The 22,284-nt window shown below is 40.0% G+C and overlaps 1 protein-coding gene across 4 annotated transcripts in view; it reads right to left on the reverse strand.

Annotated features, from left to right (window-relative positions):
- Positions 1 to 19,189, reverse strand: part of STAC (SH3 and cysteine rich domain) — a 70,673-nt gene extending 51,484 nt beyond the window's left edge. The window contains exons 1-3 of one of the 4 annotated variants that reach the window (XM_085538149.1): positions 19,174 to 19,189; positions 18,863 to 18,934; positions 18,210 to 18,333 (exon numbers count right to left, since the gene is read on the reverse strand). In XM_085538149.1, coding sequence (XP_085394275.1) covers positions 18,210 to 18,326 — 117 coding nt within the window. In that variant the 5' untranslated portion in view covers positions 18,327 to 18,333; positions 18,863 to 18,934; positions 19,174 to 19,189. The other 3 variants (XM_085538148.1, XM_085538150.1, XM_015854249.3) reach the window with 3 other exon arrangements.
- Positions 19,190 to 22,284: the final 3,095 nt, after the last annotated feature.

Consider the following 22,284-nt stretch of genomic DNA (forward strand, 5'->3'; position numbering starts at 1 on the left):
AGGGTGTTGAAGAAGATACAGCATGCAAACATTTCAGGGCTCAGAATACTCTGAAAGGGAGCAGCCCATTAGCCTTTATGTGCCCATTAAGTGCCCACCTGCAGCACAAGCATATCCCCAAGAGATGCAGTCTGTGCTCAGTGAGGCTATGGAGTGTTCCACAACTGAGAGGTTTGCTTTGAAACCACACTCCTAAACCAAATTAAAATGCTAAGGTAAGTTTCCTCTCCACCATCACCAATTCTCTAGAAAAACTTCATCTCACCTTCTTACCATCCAAAGCTTAGAGTAAGACCCACTCCCTACACATGCGTGCTTCAGTCCTGTGTCATAAGCTCTCTCCTTAGTGATCTCAAGGTGAATGGCAGTTAACTGGAAGGACAAGTAGTTTGTTTGTATTGTGACTGCTTGGACCATTAGCTTTGGCATTCAGAGGAACCCTGTTGGGAGTTCTTCTTAACATCCTTAGTATTGCTCCCTGCTCAGTCACTGCAAGCCATCCTTGGCAGTAATAGAGGCTCCTGGATGGCAAGGGGACAACAAGAAGGTTGTTTTTATGAATTTCCACACCTAACTTCATCTTCCACAAGAAAGAACAAATGAAATAAATAAGCTTATCAACTGTCCTTTACTGACACACCACATGACAAAACCCCGATTTTCAGATGTCAGCTGCACTATTGTCATAGTAAAAACAACAAAAAAGTGATTGCTTGCTCTTCTCAATCCCTTTCTTCACACTAGCATTAGCAACATCATTAGATGAATTACAAGTAACACAAGGCATTAATGGTGTTGGGATGAACCTTTAGGACAATTTGATTGCTGCAATTCTTATAAAATGTACCTAATTTGTTCAGCTATGGAGACTGTAAGTGCTGTCAGTGGTTTTCCCTCACTGCTGTTAGACAGACATCCACCTTCTATAAGGAACTCTTTCTTACTCCTTTCTGTTTCTAACAACAACTTTCCAAATTACATGACTCTTCTGTTACTATTAATGAAGGACTTCAACATGCAGAATGGCTGTGTAAATTAACTAGAGATCATGTCAGGTACATCACCAAAAGGGACTCGAACCAAAAGCCTTTCAAAAAAGGGAAAGAACAACAGTGTTGACAAATGAAATCTATTCTACCAAACACAGTCCATTTTCTGGGCCAAAGAGCATTCATTTTGTACCAGCAAGCCCCTGAATATACTTCAGATGTTAAATGGATTTGTTGAAGGACTAGATGTTACCAGGGTGTCAGTAGCCTGGAGGCATTGCTGGGCTTCAGCATGCTGCATTGATTAGAGCAAACAAGGAACCTCCTCCAACAGAAATGCTGCTTTTGTGAGCATGGAGGCTAGCAATTTTCTTCTTAAAATTGAGGGACACAAAAGCAAGTGATTTTTGAGCACAGATGAGTGTAGGACGGTTGTGTTCTTCTCTAGTTTTGATTTTAAACTGCACTGCTTTGGCATTTCAATGAGCAAAATAAGATTGTGACACGTCCAAAGCCAGTATGCAGTTTTATAAATAGCGTGTTTGCCTGTTGATGAGAGAAATGCCATGTCTTACAGAATTAACAAGATAAAAGGACATTTCAAACACTTAAGAGGTTGGTATGTTTTTTGGCAAAGTATCCACAATAAAATCTGTAAGCAAAGATGATTTCTATCTTCTCCTTTCTAAATAATAAATAGTACAAAGACATTTCCAGTACAAATTGAATTAGCTGAACTGACTTCAATCGTTGCCAATTTATACCGTCTGAGAATCTAGCTCTATCATATATTTGTGGCTGCCCTAGACAGCTTTCTTAGAAGCTTTTAATCCTTTTAATCAACTATAGACAAAGAGAGAATACTCATCTCTGTACAATCTGCTACGTAACATATTTGTGTTTGGTTTTTTTCCCAAAGAGATGGCAAAGCCTCCATTAGAACAAATATATTTCTTATTGCTGTAAAAAAAAAAAAAATCATCTGTCTACTCAAATATTGTATCAGACTACTCAAAGGGGAAATCTTTTCTGAAATCCCTAACAATAATAATATTGATTTATCGGGTACCTCCAGCTACTCTGGTTGGCTGTTGTTTCTCTGACCATCATCCTTACATTACCCCCCCTGAACTCCATTGTTTTTGATACTCACCCACTGATCCTCAAACCAATTTAGGATATAAACCTTTCCAGGCAGGGCTCTTACTGTGATTTTGTTTGACATGCAGAGTCCTAAGTACAAGGAAATGCTCTGATTGGCACATCAGAGTGTAACAGCAAAAATCCCTGAAAGAGCCTCAGGGATTTTTTTCAGAGCACGCAATCTGAAGAGATGCTCAGTTGTCACCATTCCTACAAATGTCACTGTGAATCACACGTTCTCAGCCCTCTACTGATGTACTACATCCTTGGCAGCTGTGTGTTTGCATATCTAATTGGCAAACCTCTACATTAGCAAGAGGTACAGTCTGCACGTGTAGCCAAATAGTGTGTTTGCTTAGCAGTTCCATCCCTTCTATACAACCTTCTGGTTTGGTTTAAATCATCCTGAATACTTCACATAGATCTCAACAATTCCTTCTGCTATTGGCCCAAAAGCCCAATAGTTCGAGGTACATTTTCTAACATTGCAACAAACCAGAAGTAGCAAATAAGTAAAACAAATGTGAAATAAAATGCCTGACAATATGAAATGGTTTGTCTTTTGCTCTGAATTCCTTTACGTAGCCTTGAAATTCAGCATAAGGTGCAAGAGGACTGAATACTGCCTACCAGGGAGTGGCACACTTGAGGAAACACAAAGAGTTTATTAACTACAGTAATTTCCCTCAAATTTCAAGGAAATTCTTTCTTGTCTTCATTATATTCTGAGTAGTCTACTTAGTCAGAAGGCATTAAAAGAGTAAACTCTGTATGAGATATTCTGCAACTATGACTTACCCTGAGCTTGTATTAACTTCCCTGCCAAATATATTTTCATACTAGCTTCTAAAGACTCACTGTCATTTAAACATTTTAAAACAGCTTGTGAGAAGCAGGCAACATATGCAAAATAAATATAACAATATTTGTATGCATGTGAAAACCGGAAAATTATTTTTTTAACCAAACACTAAGCAATTTTTTCTCTCCCTGAGAACAGCAACATTAAATACATTTTATTTATCTAACTAAATCTCTCAAAGGTTCTATGTAAAACATTTTCTTTTTCTGTTGAGTTTTCAAGCAGCTCTATTTTGATGAACTCATTATGTTTTTTTTTTCTTTTAATCTAGATACGTTGAGTGCATTGTGTTTAGCTCAATGATCATCAGTTCTTCATCCTTTGTGAACTCATGCACAGATCAAAACATGTTACAGATCAAACTAAGCAATGCTTCATCCATTCCCAAAACACGTTGATTGCTTTTTGTTGGGATTGGAAAATGCATTGTCCCTTCTCTTGCCTCACCTAGCAAAGAGGAGACGCTTCTTTCCAGAGAAAAAGGCAAGACTATAAATTCTGTATTTAATCACAGAAATATATTCTCTTTTCCACCAAACAGCTGTTCCAACATGGGTCGTATCAGCTGTGGGAGATCTCCTGTAATTCAGGTTATGAGAAGTGGCTGGTGGAATGACTTTTCTGTGGCTCCTTTCTTCATCACCAGGCAATTTAATCTCCTGTCTTTCCTCCTGGAGCTAGCAGACAAGGTCACAGCACAAGCAAAAGAGTCCTTCAATTTCATTAAAATCCCCTTCTAACTTTTGGTTTCAAAATGGATGTGTTTACTACATCTTGGTTGGTACCCTGGGCTTTACCTCAGGCATCTGATTGCTAAGCAGCTGGTCATCTCCATACTTTGTCCCTATTAGGATGATGTGCAGATGCGGTTATCTCCTAACTTTTGACATAAGAGGAATTTAGACTGCTGTCTCTGAGGTCTCATCCACAAATCCTGCATTTTGCTGCTCTGTTTGATATCTCTTTTCCATTTCACCTTCTAAATGGAACAGTGATTTCCCTTTGGTAACTCCTGACATACTCTCGTAATCATCTTTGTAGCAGTGGAAGTGGTGCAGTGAATTTTGGAGATTAAAAGGCTGGATTTCAGAGTAATGTAAATCCAGGCAGCCCTGCTGAGGTGAATGAAGCTACACTGCATGCACCTGCTGAGAGTCTGCAACAATAATAATAAGGCTTGAGTTTTGCTTCTTTTTCTTCTCACAAATAATCTGTGATGAATATGATTGTGAATGCAGGATTAATCATCCATGACCGTGCCTTGTATCTGTCCACTTATGAAGCATGCATCATTATTTTCCACTACTGTTCTTGCAAGAAATTAAAGCTCACTGAGATCTTCTTAAAACAGACAACTTCTGCTAAGAAGTGATGGTCTACCTATGCTAATAATTTTCACCAAGTCATTTTGCTCATTTGTTCATCTCCTTTTGTTCCTTCTTTTCTTTTTTAACAGAGCTGTTTAGCTGTCCAGCAAAAACAGACACTACTTTAAATGGTAGTATGTCTCTTGAAACAAACATGGAGATACATTCTGGCAGGGAGGCTGACAGTAACTGAGGGGGCAAATTAAGATCAGCACCAGATCCCACATACCATCTGATCACATATGCATTGTCCACAAAAAGGAGGAATGAGATCTACTGGGAGTTGTGATAGTTAATATTTTAGTGTTTCCACTCCTCCTTCTGGGGTTCCAAAATTAGGCTGTTAAAATTGCTTCATGATGAAAGCATATAAGTGCTCAGCTCTACAACAGAGTTGTTGTCACTGGGCCAAATCCTAAGGTCTTTGCTCACTCCTAACTCTCGCTGACTTCAGTGAGCACAGTTCCCAAGTAAAGGTTGAGGATTTGGCAAGACTATTGTTTTGCTTACTTTGAAATTGAACTTTTTTTATTTTTACTGTTTTACTTTGTGCATTAAGAGCAAAGGGTTTCTGCCTGCAGCATGAACGGCCACCTGAACATGTGGCATCCTGTTATCGGATGGACTTTATTCATCCTTCCTATTTCTGAAACAGTATCAGTCAATCTCTTCTCCTCCACAACCAAATACTGACAGACCCATGGAACACCTATGCCTCTTGCTTTTGTTTTTCCCATACACTTGTTTCAAATTTGTACCTAGTGTGACATTATCCTGACTAGATTTCTTGCTTAACTACTATGCCTTCAGTCTGACACAATGCTAGCTCATATTCTGATCATAGAAAGAACAGAACCATAATGCCAGGATTTGATTGCTGTATGGCCTATTAGCTTAAAAAAAACAACACCCAATACATATATTCTGGCTTATTTGATCCCATAGGTTTCTGCACCTCCCTCTGTCAATCCACAAACAGATTCACATCTGAATTATACAACTTGTTCCCATCTTTCCACTTCAAACTCTTCTTAGTGGGAAGATTATGCCTTGCAGACTATTAGCAGTGTTTGTTGGCTCATTTTCAGTTTTTCTTTTTTCACAACCTCCTTCCACTCCAAGTACTTATTTTTACAACCTGGTAGCAAATTTTCTGCCTCCTGTCTTCTTTTTATCCCTCCAAAAGCCTGACACTGTCCTATCCTTTAAATGCTGCTTGTTCCAGCTCTTCTGGAGACCAGGTTACTGGCATGGTTACATTGGCAGTGTCTGTTCTGAAGCCCAGCAGGACCCTGATGTGTCCTGATGTGCAGACACAGCACAGCCTGGCATCACTTGACTGCAGCCCAGGATCTGGGGGGAGCATCAACAATGCAGGTTGAACAAATCCCTCTGGGCTTCTCATTGCTCCATCTGGGGCCTCAGTGAGTTTCTTTCATCTTGTTTTTCCAGCTTTAGGATCCTACAGCAGCTATCAGATACATGGCAAATACTGTCATTTATAGATTAAAATCTTTTTTCACCTTGTTTAACATCTTCTTTGCTTGCTGTGTATCTAATTATCTTACTATCGACCATGGCAGATCTGTTTATTTCCAGACCCAGTCCTGATCTGGCACAGTTTTCTAGCTATAGGTCTTCTCATAATGCATCCTAGGGCATGCACTTCTACCTTTCAACATACCTCCTCCAATCATTTTCTGATTTTCAAACAGTACTTCCAAATCATTTGAAGGAAAATTACTCCTGCACTATTCAGCTTTCAAGGAACCTTTTAGTAGTACAGAAAGTTTCCATCTAAGTAAGTCTGTCCTCTGTCTTCCCATCATTCCAGGTAAGTGATGCTCAGCAAAAACTGCATTCAGTGTCATACATAAAGAATAAACCAAATGAACAGTTTAACTTGATGATGATGATGTACATATGGAATTACAATTACTTGGCACTATATGGAAATACTTTAAGGCTTGAATTACGCATCAAGTTTATAATGTAAATATGTACATTTGGAGATGTTAATTGGCAAGTTATGGATGAGATTTATTGAACATTTTTTGCTCCTTTTACCTCAGGCTAATCTGTTTCGTTTGTATTTTTCCTAAACCTCCAAGCTGCTGAACATCTTCAGCCAGCTATTGTTTCAAGATCAACCCTGCAAAACAAAAACATTTTATTTTTATCCTCACCAGCTGCACAACTTTCCTTCTCAAATTACCTCTATCAAAGTATCAGGACAAAAAATGACTGACTGCACTGTGTTTTTATACTGAGACATCTAGCTTCTTCTAAATAAAAAACGGTTATGCACAGAACATCACAAACAGAAAGAGAGAATTTAAGACTGTAACTTTGAGGTACTACAGTTTTTCTCAGTACCAAAAGGGATCGTTAAGCCCCAAAGATGTGCAGAATGAGCTAAGAATTGAAAAATGAATGAATAAAAGACTTACAAGTCTATGATACACTTGGGCTCTCAAAAAAAAATGAAGTATATTTTAACTTAGGATTGTTGGTGCTGAGAGAGAAAAGAGCTTGGTATTACCATCAGATACCAACAGATTTTACAGTAATTGTTTTTATGATAGGTAAGTGAAGGATTTCAAATGAGTAAAACACCGTGTTGTCTGACAGAAATAATGGCAGTGATTTCAGTGGGGTTGCATGAGGGATTCAGGCAGGCAAGAGAGCAGTGGGGGGGAAGAGGAAAGGAAAGTCAAGTGAGGACAGAATGTGTTTGGAAAAACATGAACATGAATCCTGCGTAATAGTGGGTATTTCCATGAAATGTATCACTTCGGCTAGTCTACTGTCAGAGTAGCTACCATTCTTGGTATCAGCAGAGTGGCACTGATTCATGAGGAGTGTGGCATATTATAGCAGATATCAGAGCCTGAAGAGCAACCAGCTGCTGTTGAATTGAAGAACAAGTGCACTGATAACTTCTAAGATTTATACCTGCTTTTTCTCATCAACTGATTTTTTTTTTTATACACAGCAGTGACTCTGAGTATGACTGTGCTGGAGGAATGATAACTCATGAAAAGGAGATCTTTTTCTGGAACGGAGCAGCTGGTAGTAAAGGCCAAATGATGTTACGTCATTTTCTACTTCAGGAATACTGTATTTATTGCAATGTGTTCTCTGCAGAGTCAGAAAAAACAGGCTGGTTTTCTCATCTTGTTTAAAAAGGATCTGACTATTTTTCTCTGACCTGAGGGGCTACTTCTTGTGGCCATTGAATTCACAGCTGAATTCTCCTCAGAAATTTTAGGTTTAGTTACCATTTAAATATATATATATATATATCTTTGTGAAATGCTTTTACTTCATCTACATTCTAGCAGGCCTCAAGTAGGTTTGGTATAGCTGTTGGAATTAATTTTAGCTTTGATCATGTACAGAGACTCATCTGTCCATAACATTTTTCTTAGATGCCAGGTAGGAACTGCTGAAAGAAAAAGTGCTACCAAGGGCAGAATAGGAGCCCAAGGTTGTATGTAGGAACCTACACTGCTATGGAAGCAAGAGCTCAAAAGCCCTCCACTGGCAACAGAGCTGAAAAGGGATCTCCTGAGTTACACTACTACCTACCTAAATAATAGACTAAGACAAGGGTAGCGTAAGAGGGTTCAGTTTCTTCTGCATAAGAAATGTTTTTTGTTACCTCTTTGTCTGAGTACTAAATTTACGTACACTTTCCTGTATATGCATTATAAAGAGAGCATGATGTTACATTAAGAGAGAAATAGGCGCCCACATGCAGAGCACAGACAGTATATTGCCAGTCAACACAGGGAAACTAAAATGCAACTTGAAGAATTTATTTGTGAATAAAACAAGCACGTCCTGGATACAGATGAAAAGGAAAGTGCAAACAGTAGGGTTCACTTTTTTCCAAGAGTACTTAAAGCATGAGTGCCAGCATTCACATGGTATTTCTAAAAGGTCCCTTCCCTAACAGAAGAACCACCATCCATTTTCTTAACAGGCATGTTTAAACTTGGCTAACCTTGGAAACCTGGAAATTTTGACTCTTTTGCCTCAAGACAAACTTTGCGCTGTGTCAGAGAGCCTCGTCCTGGATTAAAGCAGTTGGATGAGAAAAGGAGCAGAGGGAGAAGTACTGAAAGGCAGAGAGTGAACAAGCCTGCAAAAAAAAGTTAAGTGTTCATCTGGATCTTTTGGATGGCCATGAGAATGAAGTTCATTTGTCATTATGACTAAGTACGGGAGGTAGATCTAACTGCTGTGCACCTGCCAAAGACTGCTCTGTGCCCATACTTCATGAAACGGGTACATGATTGATCATGTAGCTAGAGTTTAATAGCGGTGCTTCATATCTTGAAGCCTGGATAGGCTCAGGTTTTTTTTCTCTTTTTGTCATAGGTGCATAACTTTCCATTATAGGACTGGCTGCAAAACAGCAATTCCACACAGCAAAAAAAGTTCTAATATTGAATTTTTTTTTTTTTTGTTCTTTTTTTCCACATTGACATTAAAAAAAAAAACAACTGCAGCCTTCCAAACTGTCTTTGAGAGGACTGCGGGCAGAAGAGTAAACTTCCAGGGAAGGGAACAATTGGCCAGTTTTTGTCTGTAAGGTTCAAGACTGTGCTCTGACAGATTCAAAGAGGTGTTCACCCTACTTAAATTCAAGCTCTTAACTCAGCAGTAGCTGTGTACTGTTGTAAAAGGAAAGTGATTTCCTCTCAAAGAGGCTAATTCAGAAGGCATTAGACAGGCTTTTGCTTTAAATTACACCTTTGATAAAGCTGCTTCTGTCTGTGTCTGTTTGTAACATAGGGAGACTACTAACTGCCAAAAGCTGGGCTCTGCTTACAGGTGGGTCTGTATAAATTAACGTATGATTTTTTTTTTCTCTTTTGACTAGAAATTTCATCAGCAACGAGGGAAAGGTTCCTCAATAAAGTTTATGCACTCAATAAGTACTTCTCCAAAGCCAAAGGTTTTGACCAAAAAGAAAAGAGCACCTGACAAACACACTTGATCAAAATGTTCGTTATCAGATATCTTTGGCATATCATCACAAGTCATGTTATCATAGAATCACAGAATGATTTGGGTTGGAAGGGACATTTAAGATTATCTAATTCCAACCCTTTTGCTATAGGCAGGGTTTTCAGTCTCTCTGCTCAATCCTGAGATATCTTGGCTCTCAGAATCATTATCAGAGCTTTTAAAGTGGCAGGAGAAAAACTGGCAAATCAAAGAGAAATATCACATCTATACATGTGATGTTCGAGGAGGTGATTTATATGCCTCATGCCAGGAATCTGACTTGGACTATAAAAGCTGGTCATTCCTCTCCACTGTGCATAAATAATTTTTGTAAAACTCAAATGAAATTAAAAGTTGGGTGTAGTGGAGATGTGAGTGCAGCTCGAAGCCCATATTTAACTATATTTGCTATAACAAGCTGTCAGGATGACTTTGCTCTCTCACCTGAGCCATGCCTCTAATTCTTTGACTTACTCTGAGAAATAAGCTGTATATATATATATCCTAAATAATGATTTTAGTTGCTTTGTGAACACCAGCTTGTAGTATTTTGCTCCTTTCTGAATCAACCCTAATCATCAGTTACTGTAGGTCAGATGCATTTTACTCTTCTATTCAGAACACTAGACTACTAAAATTATCTTAATAAAGGAGTGCATGCATGGCATTTCAATAAAGCTTTTAAATGGCACTCAGAAATGAAGCATATTGTGTCTCAAGAAAAGAAAAGCATTCAAGCAATCGCTGTTACTCACCTAAAGGCCTCTTGTCTGCAAATCCATATTGAACTCAGAGAGTTCTGCAGCTGGGAAACACCCTTTTCTTACAATTATTAATTGATTGCTCATTTGCCTATGCAACTGCAAATTGCGCAGGACTGAATACAGAGTCAAGGATATTCAACTTGTGCATTCACTACTGAAAATTAAGTCCTCTACCTGACAAATATGGGGAAAAATCTCAAATATGAGATTAATGCAATCTTCTATCCATCATAAGCATGCAGTAATGGCTCAGGTAAGCAACAAGAAATAATACTTGTCATAGGACTATCAGAAACAATAGTTTGGGATCAAGTGGTTATGTGGTACTTCCACTTAAGTTGAATTAACTGTGAGGGAAAAAATGAACCTCTAAGCAAATTCTGGGACTTCAAGAGGACAGCCTTTGATGTGCTTCATTCTCTTAATGAAATTCAAAATCTTCAGCACTCCCAGCTCCCTAGGGATTTATTTTACACCACATGGCACCCTGGAGTTTGAAGGACCCAAGCTAGTGTCTGTCTGAATATGTCCATCAGAAGCAGCATGAAGGTCTTAGCAGCGGTCTAGAAAGCAGCTTAGCTATGTAAGTAGGTTGCTATATTGCTGCTAATGAATGAAGGCTGTCAGCAAGTACTGAGAGGTGATGAACCCCTATGGCCATGGGTTGTGGAATGGCCTTGGCCTTTGTAGACATGAGGTATCAGGTTAGAGACATGCTTTGCAGAGAAAGGAGACTGAATAGAAACCATCAGACACTTGAATGTGCTTGGGTGTGCAAGAGGTGTAGAATTTCTTCAAAGTAAATATGTTAATGCTACCTGTAATATGAAACAAATAAACATAAAGAAATAAAAAGATCACATAGGTGTATGGTCCTGTCAAACTGCTTGAAAATAGTTACCTCAGAAGGGAAACTGGGAAAGAGTGGAGTCCACAAAAACATGGTGAGGAGTGGAGTAAGAGAAAGAAAAAGTAAAAAAGAAAACTGGCATGCAAATCAAATCTGAGCTTTCAGTTTGAGCTGCTAAGGTTTAAGCATGTTATTTGCCAAGGAAAACTGAGTGAGCCCTTGCTAAAGGTATTTAATGAAATGTCAGAGGATTGATGCAGACTGGGAAATGGAAAAGAAGAAAGAGACTGTGGTATAGCAAAGATGGGATAAAAGGCGGACTCAGAATTTATCAAATGCTTCATCTCACATTCTTCTCAGAACAATGATCCTGAGGTAAAATAACAGGAATAATAGGAAAGTACTTGCAGAAATGGATGGTATGACATCAAAAAGACAGCTCAGTATACCTGCTGAGGTGAAAAGGAGAAAAAATCTCTACTACAAAATTTTACTTTGCAAGTCTAGGACCAAGTTTTCTTAATAAATTTTATCAAGCAGGAAAATGGTAAAGAAAAACAGAAATCTATTTCAAGAGGGGGAAAAAGGGATCCCCGAAAATGGATATTTGTAGGTCTGATCTCAACAGTGCAGCCAAAAACAGCAACAAAAAAAAGCAACCAACCAGATCCTCCTAGACTAGTTATCTTGGAGAAGGTGAAAAATTTTCTAGTCAAAGAAAATTTGGTTGGCCAGTGGCAGGTTTGGTCTATTTCAATGTTCTATCAACTAGGAATCTATTAGCCAAGACATAAAAGAATGGAAGTAGTGGAGAAATTGTAAGATATGAAGGAAAGAGAGTCCAATGGATGAGAGTTTCTGCTGAAAGAAGTAGTGGCTTGAAGGAAGACCATTAGTGGAGTTCTTCAAAGAACAACACCAGCCATTTTAAGGCCAATCTTGCTTTCTGTATTTTCATTACTGAAAGCGATGCAAAGACAAAGTGCATCATAAGGCCATTTCCTTCTTACATGAGGCTGCAGGCACTGTCAAAACTGAAGAGGCTTGGAGCTCGAGGGAGTTACAGTGCAAATGCAAACTTGGGCACTTGGGACCTGATCTAAACCGCTCCAGATGAAGATGGACAAATCTATCCTAATAATTGGAAATAATGGAAGAGAAATAGAATCGTGACCTCACATTTACTGAAGGGTGTCTAGAACACACAAAGAGGATGTATTGAGGACCTTAAAGGCATCAGAAGCAGTGTTTCTGGGCAAGTTAATGACATATTAGTGATACTGTACAAAAGCTCACGTGGAATACTTTGCACAAAGTCAGTCAATGTTTTTCAAGAACTGAAACAGGTGCACAGATCTGCTATTAGAATGAGATGAAGAACAGAGAGTTTATCTTGTATCAGCCTGACTTGTTTAGTCTAGAAAATAAAAGGCTTGGAAAGAATATAAAAGAATATAAAAGTCTACTCCTAAATGATGGAAACACGTACTAAGAATGGTAAAGACCTGTTTCAACTAAAGTAGTACCATCAAAAGTACAATGCTCAACAAGCTGGCCAAAGATAAAGTTAGACTAGAATTAGAAGGAAGGAGAGAGCAGAGGGCATCCCTTAGCCATTAGAGCATCCAGGTGCTGGAAATGTCTTTCAAAAGGAGTAGCAATAAGTTCTGAGGATTACTTTAAGACAAAAAGTACAGGATAATAGGCTGTGATGGTAGATTTGGACTGTCTTACAGCTTTGAAAACAACTTTATTTGTTTCACTGAAAATCTGCACTTCTAATAAATCCATTTTTTACCATGCCAGACTTGATTCAAGTCATCTTTACTTGTTGAAAGATAATAGACATTTTCTTCACTTTGGCAAGGTAGAAAGCATGGATAGAAGAGAATGAACTGATCACTTTTCTGTTTTGCCTGAGATATCTCAATGCACCTAAGAAATGATCTGACATACATCTCAAAGCAAAAACAACAGCAGAGTGTTTTAATCAGGAGAAAAGACAGAGAGAAATGTCAAAACAGATGTAAATACAACAACTCTGCTCAAGAAAATACTGATGGAGTACTACCTCCTTACTGTTAAGAAAATCCTCTAGTTACTTAATTTGTTATTGAAAGTAACATCTTAAAAAAAAAAACAAAAAAAAAACTTAAGCACATTTATTTCCCTTAGTCTTACTTTATAGTATGTACTCACCATTTTATACAGAGGCATGTGGGTAAGATTAAGGAGAACCCTTCCACAGGATTTTTTTTTAAGCTCTTTGGTATTCCTTTGAAGATGACAGCAACATACTGAGTATTTAGCAGTAGTGTGGAGGGTGAAACACTAACTGTTCACCATACTCTCTGCCTCTTTAAATATTCATTGACGAGTAACCATCTATGGAGCCTCATAAAGAATTAACTCTTTAAATGGGGAAGATATCTGCTTAAGTGCATAGCACAAATCCTACATGATTTAAATCCCACACAATCCTATTAAAGTCCAAAGAGTTTCAAGCTGTTTTGTGTTGTTCGCTATCTAATATTAACACCTGGTTTTGAAATCTTATGCAGGCACCACTGTTCTATTACACTAGCAAAACAGAAGAAAGTAAATTCAACCTTTTCAGCTGATTTGGGGATATAAGTGAATTACAACTACATCTTGAACCTCAATGCTGAATCACTTTCTTGGTTTACTACTTTTCAGCAACTTCCATCTTATGTATTACATATCAGGTTAGCTACAGCTTGAACAACTGTGCTACACCTCCTGAAATGACATCTCAGAATTTGAAGAGAATAACATGCATTTCCCTGAATACTGGCTAATGAGCAGTATGTGTGCAGAAGTGCCAGACTGAAAAACTCACCTATTTTGTGAAATACATATTCCAAATGTCATGTTCATTTGGAGGATTCGTTTCTGCTTTTGTGGGCTTTTTTCCCCTATTTTCAGCTGTTCAACTTACCTAACTGACCTGACTGTAAGCAATTTGTTAGGCCAATGAAATTGTTGGTGTGAAGCTATTGCACCAAAGATACATGACCACAGTACATCATAATTAAAGCAGAAAAAAAGTAGACAGAAATGGGTAAAGCTGTGAAAGAATTTTTGTCCTTCATAGATATTCACTACTGTCAATAAATAAATAACTTTTACATGAGAGATTGCTTCTGATGACAATGGTCAAGGCTTATTACTACTGCTTAGATTGAAGGCAAGAATCTGACAGGTGTTTTACATACTTTAAACAAGACACTAATAATTTGAAGACCTGCACTGACAATCCTGTAGGTACCAGCTTAAACATCACAGATACTCAAGCTCTCTTAAAACTTAAAAACAGGAAAGGCGTTTTCAAAGATGTAGTCCACTGTCTATGAATATCCCCAGCCATTATTCACAATACAGCAATAACGACTTGAGTCAAATCTATTCAGAAATCAGAAGACAGTTTCTTTCTTCTTCATATACATGTGCAAGTTAAATGTAAAAATGATAAAGCTAAAGACATAAAGTTATGTGCCACTTATGCCAGAACATACAGAAATATTGTCAATTGTGATATTTTTCTTTAGACTCACCTTCCCCCACATTTTAGCTTTCTTTACTAAATTCAAGGTACCTTTATACACAAGAGACATCAGAAATATTATTTGCTTGCTGCCACCACATTTCTGCCTCTGTTGTTAAGTTAGTAGTTTTGCAAGTGTGTAGTGTGTATTTAATTGCTACCAGCAGGAAGAAATCCTCCCTTAGGATTCATTAGCCAATGAATTCCTCCCTTGTTGAGTTGAAAATATAGAAAATTCTTTGGCAAGTTGGCTATTTGCCTTTTTGGAAGGCAGATGTGAAGGACCTACGCAGGTAGAAGGCATGATTACATGCCACGTAACAGATGCATGTAATAGAATTAACAACAGTATATATTTATTTGGTACCCTCATTAAGTTATTCTTCTAAGTTTCTTCAAGTATTCTTCAAGTTTCCACTCAAGATGTACTTAGATGTGTAGTAAATGTTTTCAAGGTTCAACAGATTAATTTAATAAGTTAATTAATAGCTTTGCAGCATTCTTAACCATTCAAGCTGTAGGGTATTTAGCACAATAGCAACACAGTAGTGCTACAGGATGGCCCAGTTACAGTGTTTACTACCCTTTGGATATCTATTTGAAGTTGCAGTATTGAGGCATCACAATGGAAGTGCTACATGTAAAGTATGTGAGGACACACAGTCCAAAAGATGCATTTGCAGTACTATGTCTACTACATTATAAAGTAGTGGAACATTTACATCTACTACTTAGAACATGTAAAATGGGCTTGCTTATAGAGACCAGGCAACATGGTGTAATTAAAAGAGCATTTGAATTTCTCCATACTGAGCAGCTTTGTGAGCAGGCGTGAAGGTGCTCATTATGGGGCAGACATGCACAAGAGGATGGCCTTCCAGCTTTCAGTGTCTGTTTACTCACCAGTAAATATGCTCCTAATCCATAGGAAAACGTGGTGGAAAAATTTAGCATTTAATGTTATTTTAGCAAGCTGGTTTCCTGTGGCAAGGGTGTGTGCATGCAAGTCATTCCTCCAAGTTTTAGGTACTTGGTAACATCCTAAAGTGCTGCCTCTCAAACTCATGCTTGTCAGGAATTGCAATATCTCCTCTGTGTCATCTTCTGAGTACAGCCTGGAGTGTGCTAGATAAAACCCTTTTCTGGACTTTGTTACTATAAGGGACTATGTGTCACAGACTGTGATTACAAAAGGCTGGAAGCAATGTTCTTACATTAGCTCTACTTAAGTTTTTCAGAATTATCATTCCACTGAAATGTTTCCAAACGCATTTTGAAGGTTGCTATTATCCATGTTGTTTCTGTTTCTATATTCAGAGTCTTAATAGTGTTTTACCTCAGAAAGAAGCTATTGTGGGGTAATTAGACCCTGCACAAACTGATCTGCAGTAACTGTAGAAGACATGGACCTGTTAACTTACACAACAGAGGGTATGTCAAGAAAGCAAAACCCCCCGTGGTTGACAAGATAGCACCCTAGGCAGAAGATGCAGTGGAATGAAAGCTAATGCACATGCCACTGGCACACACTGACATATATCTTTGTTAGGGCTTTTGAAGTACATAAACTCTCTTGAAAAAGGTATCATGAAATCACTGATAATTTTTCCATCCTTCTGCTTACTGGGACAAAAAATTTTATTAACCTAATGATCAGAGGGATCTTTGGATTCCATATTTTGAAATGACATTACAGAACAGTTTCTGATGTTATTTGCAGTTCTAAGATGTGAATACACAGATTACATGTTTACTTAAAATATCTGTATGCAAGTGATGGCATCAACTGCACAGTCATGGCTTTTGCCTATTGCAGTGTATCACTCCTAATGCTCTCAAGACTGGAAAAATTGATGATGGTAATGTCTGATTAGAAACTGCTTAGTAGTCTTTTTGCTCTCTGGCTAGATGTGCCTAACTCCTGCTGACATCCTTCTGAGAGCATACATAAGGAGCAAGAAGGATCCCTACATGCAGCACTTTGCTTTGTCTTTTTTTAGGATTCCTGCCTGTCTGTTCATTTTGGGAGATTTGAGTGCTCTGTGGGTAAATCCCTCACATGAGCAGCACTTCAGCTCTGTAATAACTTGCTTGGCTGTGCCTGGGAGCAGAGGGAGCACTCATCCCACCTGGCCCAGACACAGTACAGCACATGTGAGGACCTGATGCTGGCAATGCAGCAAAGGCACCAGTTCCTACTGGGACCTCACTAGGAGGCTGAGCTCCCCACTGGACAAATACCAACAATTCTGGGGAAATGCACTATGTGGGAGGATTTAGGTACCTGTCAACCGAATCCTTTTAGGGCTGAACCAATATCACATTTACTCTTTCCCTTCTCACCAGGGAGACTGCAGCAGCGTCCCAGTAGTGCTGAATGCATATAGTGAACAACATGAACAAGGAATGATTTTGTTGCTGGGAGAACTCTTTTACAGAGGTTGTTTTACATAGGGGATACCTTAGTTCTTCTCCTTGGAGTACAGCATTTAAAAAAAAATCCCAAAGCCTACGTCAGAATTCTTCCCACACAGTCTCTTGCAACTTACTCTCTGGAAACCTAGTTTTAGCTGCAAAATAACATAGCAGCTTTCATACATTATACCAGGCAGCCAGCGCCTTTTAAACTCAGGCCAACACAGACCTTCCCTGTGAGGCAGCTGTTCTGCTCACATGGGACTTTCTAAGCCTCTACCCAGCTGTCAGCTCCAAGTGATGAGGACCTCCCTGTTTTGATACGCTTACCCAGCACACAGCATCACTGTGGAAGTCTACAAGAAGATCTGGCAGCTGCTATCATGATATCAATCATAGGTAAGTAGCAGAGGATCAGTAAAATCACATTAACCAGGAAAGCTGCAGAGAACATTCATTATCTCAGGATACTACTTTCCTTCCCGTGCTACTCAGTCTTCCAGGTCACATACTGGCAGGCAGGAAAACTTTTCATGTACTAGTCAATTAAAAATGTAGGGGCCATGCCATTTGAGCTGGATGTTGGTTTCCACTAAGGTAAATTGAACCACATTTAGTAATCAATAAATAAAAGGCTGGGATAAAAACATCCTTTTCTGGGTAGTGTACATAAGGATTCTTGTGCCAAAGATGTCACTTACATCCCATTTCAACTACTGGCTCATTAAACAGTGAAAGTTCACTGATGGCTCTACTAGCATGGATGAGGGAAGTGGAACATCCAAAGTCACCCACCAAAACAGTCCTCTCTGGATGCATGAGAAAATAAATCATTCCAGCCACTGACAGAAACCCTGTAAGTGATGTGATGATCAGTGTGAAAACAGCTAAAATCACCTGTTGGCAGTGATCCTATCCCTGACCCCCTTTCCTCCTCCATGTCCCTAGAGTAATAAAGAGGTGAAAATTCCCGAAATTCCCCTAACCCAACCATCTCAAAAAGCAAATGTTCCCCAGTTCAGACCCCTGAGCCTCCCGGGTGACAGGGAGAATTCAGTAGTAGGAATGTCAGAGCAGACTGCAGTCGGAGGTGGCTCACAGTGCTCCACTGCTGATCCTGCCACTGAGCTTCAAACACAGATCAGAGCAATGCATATTTGTTAAAAAAAAAAGGGGGGGAAAAAAAAAAAGAAAAAGGAAAGACAGACAGACAGAAATAAGAGAGATATAAGTACCTTAGATTCCTGGCTGGTGGTTGATGCTGGAGATGGGGGCTGCTCTGTGCTCTCCACTTCATTCTCTTTCTCCACGCTGTCCACGCTGACTTCAGTCATGCTGCTCGGAGGAATCATTTTCCCTCTAAAAGACTGCTAGTATCAGGAAAAAAAGCTACAGACCTTTCTTGCTTTTTCTCATTTAATGTCCTCTTCCTTCTCTGCTCTTCTTGAGCAAATGAACTCTGAACCAGTCACATTTGCAGGACTAGAATTCTCTGGATTTTCTTTTTTTCCTTCTCCTCCTCCTCCTCCCCTTCTTTCCTCCCTCCTCCCTCCCCTCCCCTGTAAGGTTCTGCTGCGCGGGGAGCAAGTTATCGTCGGCTCCGTAGGGCAGTTGTGTGCCGGCTTCTCCGTCTTCCCTGATCCTTCTCTCCTCAGCGTGAAGCCGGGAGGTGAGGAGCAGAGTCGTGACCATCAGCCCGCAATCAGCTGGGAGTGAGGCAAAGCAGAAAGCCCCAGCCACACACATACAGGGCACTGGAGGGAGGAGTTGTATTTCTAATGCTTTGAATAGCTTTGGGGAGCATGTGCTGTCATAGTAGTGTAAGAAAGTACTGTATGCATGCATGCACACACACAGGCATGCAGCATGCATGCAGCATGCATTTTACCTTTTAATCAGGCTGAGGAAGGCAGAGTTTGAAGGGCAGCTTTATATTCTGGTGATTTTCTGAAGAAGGACTCTAGGAGAAAAGCAACACTCTTCTTACTTTGTCCCAGAGAAGATGATTAAAAATCCTACCTGCTGATGTCTCTTAAACACCCACACTGCCTTACACCCCAAAGCGACAGGACAGAGCCAGGGAGGGGCACCTGTGGCTCTGAGTGCTTTTTACCTCTCTCCTAGGCAGGAGACCCCGGTCTGAGCCATGCACATGCAGTCAGGGATTGCCGGAGCTCCCGGCGCTGCGCAGATCCGTACCTGTAGGTTGTCATAGTAATAACACTCAGGCTGCAGTGGGAAAGCTGTCGGCATCCCCAGGCACCGTCTTTCCCATGGACGCAGTGCCCGGAGTCACTCTCAGAGCTGCGGTAGTCCTGGAGGAAGGACAGCATGACTTTGCTGTCAGCCTCAAATCATGCCTATGGGTTAAATCAGCTGCAAAGGCACCTGTATGCTCTCCTCCCTGCTGACTTCAGGTCTGTGTGGCGAAAGGTTGAATGGATGTCCTCCCCAATGCATGTACGCTTTGTGGAGTGAGATCCGCTCCATGCAGCTGGCGGAGATGTCTCTTTATATTTCAGGGGAAGAAAAAAGAATAAAAGCAACCCTAATGTGTTTTTCCTGGAGGTACAGGCAAAGGTGTTTGGAGGTGATGCACTGACATCTGAGCCAGAAAGGAGCTCAAGAGAGGGTACCAGATTCACTTTGGTCCTACCCCTTAGAAACACACTTGCTACCTGGGGCTGCCCTGTAGGACTGCTCTATCAGTGGGTGAAAGCAAGGCAGGATTTCAAGACACTAGGGGTTGTACAGATGAAAGCCAGAGCAGAAAGTGCCCTGCAGCCTCAATATTCTTTATAACTATGCTGAAGTCTGGAAAAAACTATACTTTTCTTTGAATCTCTGGTGAATTTCCAGTATCAGCATTTGGGGAAAAAAAAAAAAAGCATTTTCCTTTGAAATAGAGCATATAAGATACTGAAATCTTTAGCAGACAATAAACATGAAATGCTGCACTGCTATTTGTATCACCACTTTAAAGCAAAAGTGTGTTTTCGGAGTCTGCCAGCAGAATCCATTATTTGGCCTGTAGCTGCTAACACTACTACAGGGATCAAAACAAGAGCACTGGTTGGTGTTGAGGCAGTTTCAATGACATCTGAGACTGAAGCAAGAAAACAGAGCTCAGATGAACAGATTTGGCAGATAAGTGAAAGAATTGATTTCCAGGGGTTTGATATCTAAAACATAGCAAAATCTTTGGCTGCTCTTTTCAGAGCCAGAGCAACTCTCCAGGCACAACGCTCACTTCTTCCATCCAGTAAGTGAGATTTAGATCCTAGCAATGGCCAAGGTCTGGGCTGAGTCTCAATTTGGGAGAATTAGGGCAGCTGTAGATAACAGAGATCATGCCAGCAATAGAATGCTCCAGCTCTGACGGTAGTAACCTTCCTGATGGCCAAGGGCACAAGGTCTGCCCACTGCAAGAGCAGCTTGGACCAATAATGCAATAGGTGAGAATCATGAAGCTATTTTTCGTCCCTTTCCTCAGCGGTGCTATGAACCAGTCTTTCCTGTTAAGAGACTCAAAAGCATCTTCTTACGGTGAACTGCAGGCCACCTCTGAAGTGCGTCTGGAGTGGCTGGTTAATAGTTAACACTCTAAGTGTGGTAAAATCATGTACACATTTTGCATGAAGTGCTTGTAGCGTCATGACTGTGAAAGTGACTATCATACCACTCGCTACTCCTCTGTTTTTTTCCCCCGTTTGTTTTACCAAATTAGTACTGACACCTGCTGCACTCCCTCTCTTCTCCCAATTACTCACTTGTCAACCATGAGTGATCTGTCAGTTTCTTGACAATTAGCCTGGGAAAGATGAGTCAAACCTAAAATCTTACCAAAAAAGCAAAAAGGGAAGGAAGCTGGATTTCTTACATTTTTATTTCCTTCCATGGGAGCTGGCTATTGAAAATCAAATATTTAGTGTAACAAAACAGACTGATCAAATTAGATGAGCCTACATCTCCCTCTCTCTCCCACGCTTCACTCTTGAGAAGTTGGACTTGTGATTAGCACCGATCAGTCTCTGAGTGAAGGTACTCAGCGGAAATGTGAGTGCTGCAGTATGGCGCTAAATGAAAGGAAATTGAACAGATTCTCTAGTGAAGAGATGAGTGTAGATTTCTGGAGTAGGGAGAGGAAATTTGGATGAATAAATTATGAGGATGGATTCTCCGCCCCCGGCTGAAGTTGTTGCACTGTGTAAAGGTGCTTGGATGATGCCTGCAGTCACCGCCAGCATTCTCCTGCTGGGCAGAACAAAGCTGAGGACCTGAGTGCTATGCCTCACCCACTCTGCTGTGTGTCCAGCCACACACATGACAGTGATGGGCTGTGACACAGAGCACACAATGCGGTGCTGGAGATCCAGCTGTTCTTCAGTGGGAGCATCCCAGAAGCTCCCAGCACAGGAAAATGTACTCTGATTATTAATAACCATTTTTGTACTGCCAAGTCCTACCTGCTCTCAAGCTCCACAGTGGCAAGGTTAACTTAATGTGGATGTTTTGGCCCACACCACATTCCTTCACCTTCTTCCTGTAACATATTTAGGCACCTTTCTGCAAAAAGAGTACACAAACACAGCTATATTTCACTGAGAGGGAAGTTATGAAATCAGCACTTATTTTACATATATATAAATAACAAAGATGTTATACCCACTTGGACATCCCATGTAATTACTAGAGAAAAATAAGAAGTAAAGAAAAAAGAGAAGTAAGAATTCATTATTCAGCAAATAATGAATATATGTATCATCATTCACTGCCTGGTGCATAAACCATCTCACAGTCCTGAACAAAAAGAGTATAAAGGTTCTTACAGAGATGATACTACTGATTAACACACCTCTAAGCCATGATGTACCTCTCCCTAGCAATGTACAAAGCAGCACAGGAATCAGGAGGAATCAGAATGTCTGCCACCGAAGCAGAGCCCTCAGAGGAAAGAGGACTGAAGTTTACTGAAAGTCCAACATTCATCTGGCTGCAGACTGAGTGCTACAGAAAACCATTAGCCACAGAATAAGGCTGAATTTCTGGCATTAGAAGTGCAACTTAATCAGCCTCTCTCTCAGTCCCTCAGTTCAATTTGTGAGTGTTCCAGGTGAGAAATAGTAGCTTCAATTCTTGTTCAATCCAATTTTGTCTTTGTGGAAAACAAACACTGTACCCACAGAGAAAACAGTGCTAAAATAGCAGAAAAAGGCATTTTTGCTGTTTTGTTTATAGTGACATACCTCTTGCTTGCTATTAATACAACCTTGGCAGTTCCTCAGGTGACTAACATGGTAACAACTGCAA

Source organism: Coturnix japonica, chromosome 2 (assembly GCF_054131305.1).
Source record: "Coturnix japonica strain WE chromosome 2, WE-NBRP24, whole genome shotgun sequence".
NCBI lineage: Eukaryota > Metazoa > Chordata > Aves > Galliformes > Phasianidae > Coturnix > Coturnix japonica.